This window comes from Brachionichthys hirsutus, chromosome 15 (assembly GCF_040956055.1).
Source record: "Brachionichthys hirsutus isolate HB-005 chromosome 15, CSIRO-AGI_Bhir_v1, whole genome shotgun sequence".
NCBI classification, from domain to species: domain Eukaryota; kingdom Metazoa; phylum Chordata; class Actinopteri; order Lophiiformes; family Brachionichthyidae; genus Brachionichthys; species Brachionichthys hirsutus.
In genome coordinates, this window is record NC_090911.1 from 12,256,657 (window position 1) to 12,259,420 (window position 2,764).

At 62.8% G+C, this 2,764-nt stretch overlaps 1 protein-coding gene across 1 annotated transcript in view; it reads right to left on the minus strand.

The window, feature by feature from the left end:
• LOC137904783 (leucine-rich repeat-containing protein 24-like) overlaps positions 1-2,520 on the minus strand; it is a 4,215-nt gene extending 1,695 nt beyond the window's left edge. The window contains exons 1-4 of the mRNA XM_068748986.1: positions 2,368-2,520; positions 1,230-1,508; positions 887-1,055; positions 7-811 (exon numbers count right to left, since the gene is read on the minus strand). Of these exons, the coding sequence (XP_068605087.1) occupies positions 7-811; positions 887-1,055; positions 1,230-1,508; positions 2,368-2,520 (1,406 nt within the window). The remainder of the gene's footprint in view (positions 1-6; positions 812-886; positions 1,056-1,229; positions 1,509-2,367) is intronic.
• Positions 2,521-2,764: the final 244 nt, after the last annotated feature.

Consider the following 2,764-nt stretch of genomic DNA (forward strand, 5'->3'; position numbering starts at 1 on the left):
ATCAGCAGGAGAATGGCGGTGAGCGCCAACAGCGAGATGCCGACGGCGATGGCGGTCTGCGTGGCGGGCCCCAGGGCGTTGAAGTCCATGCTGTCCTGCTCGTACAGCGGCTCTCGGCTGACATCCAGAACCTCCGGCTGGTAGAAGGCGTTGGACGAAGTGGACACGAAGGCGTTCCTGTTCAACCGAGGCCAGAAGTGCGACGAATAAGACGAGGAGGACATGTTGACCGCCAGGTGAAAGGTGACGTGGGCCACGCCTCCGGCGTTCCAGGCTTCGCACTCGTAGCGCCCGGCATGCGCCACGGTCACGTTGCTCAGGAAGAGCATGCCGCTGCCTGTGTCCGGGTCAAAACTGTCCCTCTCGCCGCCCTCCTCCGCCCCACGGACAAGCCCCTGGATTCCCCCGCCTCCTCCGCTGCTCGGCGGGGCCGTCGCCACCCCGCCGGCTCCGGGTCTGAAGAGCTCCCCGTTGGGCCCCAGCTCCTGCACCAGGCCTCGGGGGGACAGCTGGGGCTTCCCGTGGGAGGCTTTCTTCCAGGTGACCTGAGGCTGGGGGTACCCCGAGGCCTGGCAGGAGACTCGGAGGCTCTCCCCGAGTCGCACGGTCAGGTGGCTGGGCTCCAGCTGCACCACCGGCGGGATGCACACCAGGCTGTTGGGCGCCACCTCCACCAGGCTGAGGTGGGAGAGGCGAGGCGGCTCGGCGCACATCAGCCGGCGCTGCTCGGCAGAGCTCAGCAGGCGCTGGCCGTCTTCGCGGATCCAGACCCTCAGCCAGCCGAGGGCGCAGTCGCATCGCCACGGGTTCTCTGGAGGCGGAGAGGGGAGACCGGTCATTCAAACGTAGACACAGATTCCTGCGGTTCGGTCCTCGCTCCGCCCACCTGTGACGCGGAGCACCTGAAGGCTGACCAGCGGCTTCAGGGACGAGGCCCCCAGCGTTCGGAGACGGTTCCTGCTGAGGTCCAGAAGGGCCAGAGATGACAAGCCGGACAGAGCTTGTTCCGCCAGCAGCTCGATGCTGTTCTCCTGCAGGTGGAGCTCCTGCAGACGCTAGAAGACGGACAGTAAGGAACACCGTTTTTTTTGTGCGTTCTGGCGTCGCTTTAAAACTGGTCTCGTGCCAACACCGTGCACGGAAGAGTAATAATCAATGTCCTTCACAGCAGGAACACGTAAGAATCCACAAAAAGGAAACACGGAGCGATTCCCCAAAACCATGCAAACCTGCAGCCCCCTGAAGGTGTGATCCTGCACCCGAGTGATCTGGTTCCCGGCCAAGTACAGGATCCGGAGGTGCTCCAGCCCCCTGAACATGTCTGGCGTGACGAGGTGGATCAGGTTCCCGTTGAGGGCCAGCTCCAGGAGCTGCCCCTGGCTGAGGAACGCCCCGGGCTCCAGGGCCGAGATGCTGTTATTCTGCAGGTAGAGGTAATGGAGGCTGCCCAGCAGAGTCAGGTCCTGGAGGCGGATCTGCACGATGGCGTTGTCCTGGAGGAAGATGGTCTGCAGGGGACAGACGGGACGGACGGGACGGACGGGACGGGTGAGATTGGCAAAGTGGTTACAAATTGATGCATTAGAGACACCGAGGGGAATTGATGGCAGCGTGAAGCATGTCGGGAAATGCATTATGGCGACGGCGCTGGGTCGAAGGGGAAGTGACGTGTCGGGTTACGTTGGCGATAGACGCGCCGTCGAAATGTCGCGGCCGCTGGAATCTCCCTCGAGCTTTCGGTAAAGTTGACGTTTTACTTTATTATTCTGGACTTATTCCAAACACCTGCTCTATTTTTCCCACCTGCGTGAAAGGCCTACTGTGGGCGGGGCAACAGCGACCCTGTCCATGGGCGCGCAGGAAGACAAACACCCGGTGGCCAGTGGCAAACGACCACCAATCAGTCTCTGGCGATTCACGGAAATCAAACCGAGAGAAAACGCTTTGGCGTTCAATCACCGGCGGCGTCTTCAAACGAGCAGCGGGGGCCGCGGGGGCCACGGGGGGGGGGGGGGGGGAGCGTGGTCGACGAGATGGGCCTGCTGATTGAGGTTAATGGAACAATTTATCTGGGAAATGCTCTTCGTTAACATTCATGAGCTGCGGTCGCGTCGGGTGGGGGTGGGGGGGGGCGGGGGGGCTGAAAGGAAGCGACGACGTGATGTTAAACATCTTCTGGACGGATGATCAGAGCAAGAATGAATAATTACACAGCCGGCGGCGTGGCCCGCCCCTCAGGCTCGCATCAAAGGCGACGGCGACGAAGCCACCAATGGGGCCGACTAGCAGCCCGACTCGGCCCCCGACTCGGCCCCCGACCCGGCCCCCGACCCGGCCCCCGACCCGGCCCCCGACCGACCCACTGACCTCGGTCACGGCCGGGGCGCCCGGCGGGATCGCCTTGACCCCGAGAGATCCGCATTCCACCGTGAGGCTGTAGCAGCGGCAGCCGGAGGGGCATCCCAGCGCCGGGGGGGGGACGCAGGCCAGGACGATCAGGACCAGTCTGGAGAGGACCATGGTGGAGCCGCAGAGACGAAACCTGCAGGGGGAGACAAACGAGTCGCCCGGGTTGCGTTTAATCGCCGAGGTGAAGACGATCGGATCGGTCCCGCCCGGTTTCCGGTCCGCACGATGACATCATCGTGGGCGATCAATTAGCTCAGGGTCTCGGGAATGGCGGCCATGTCGACCAGACGGGACGAGGCTTTGCTGTGATCCCTCGCCACAGATTTAACAACTGAAAAAAACATTCCTGGATTTC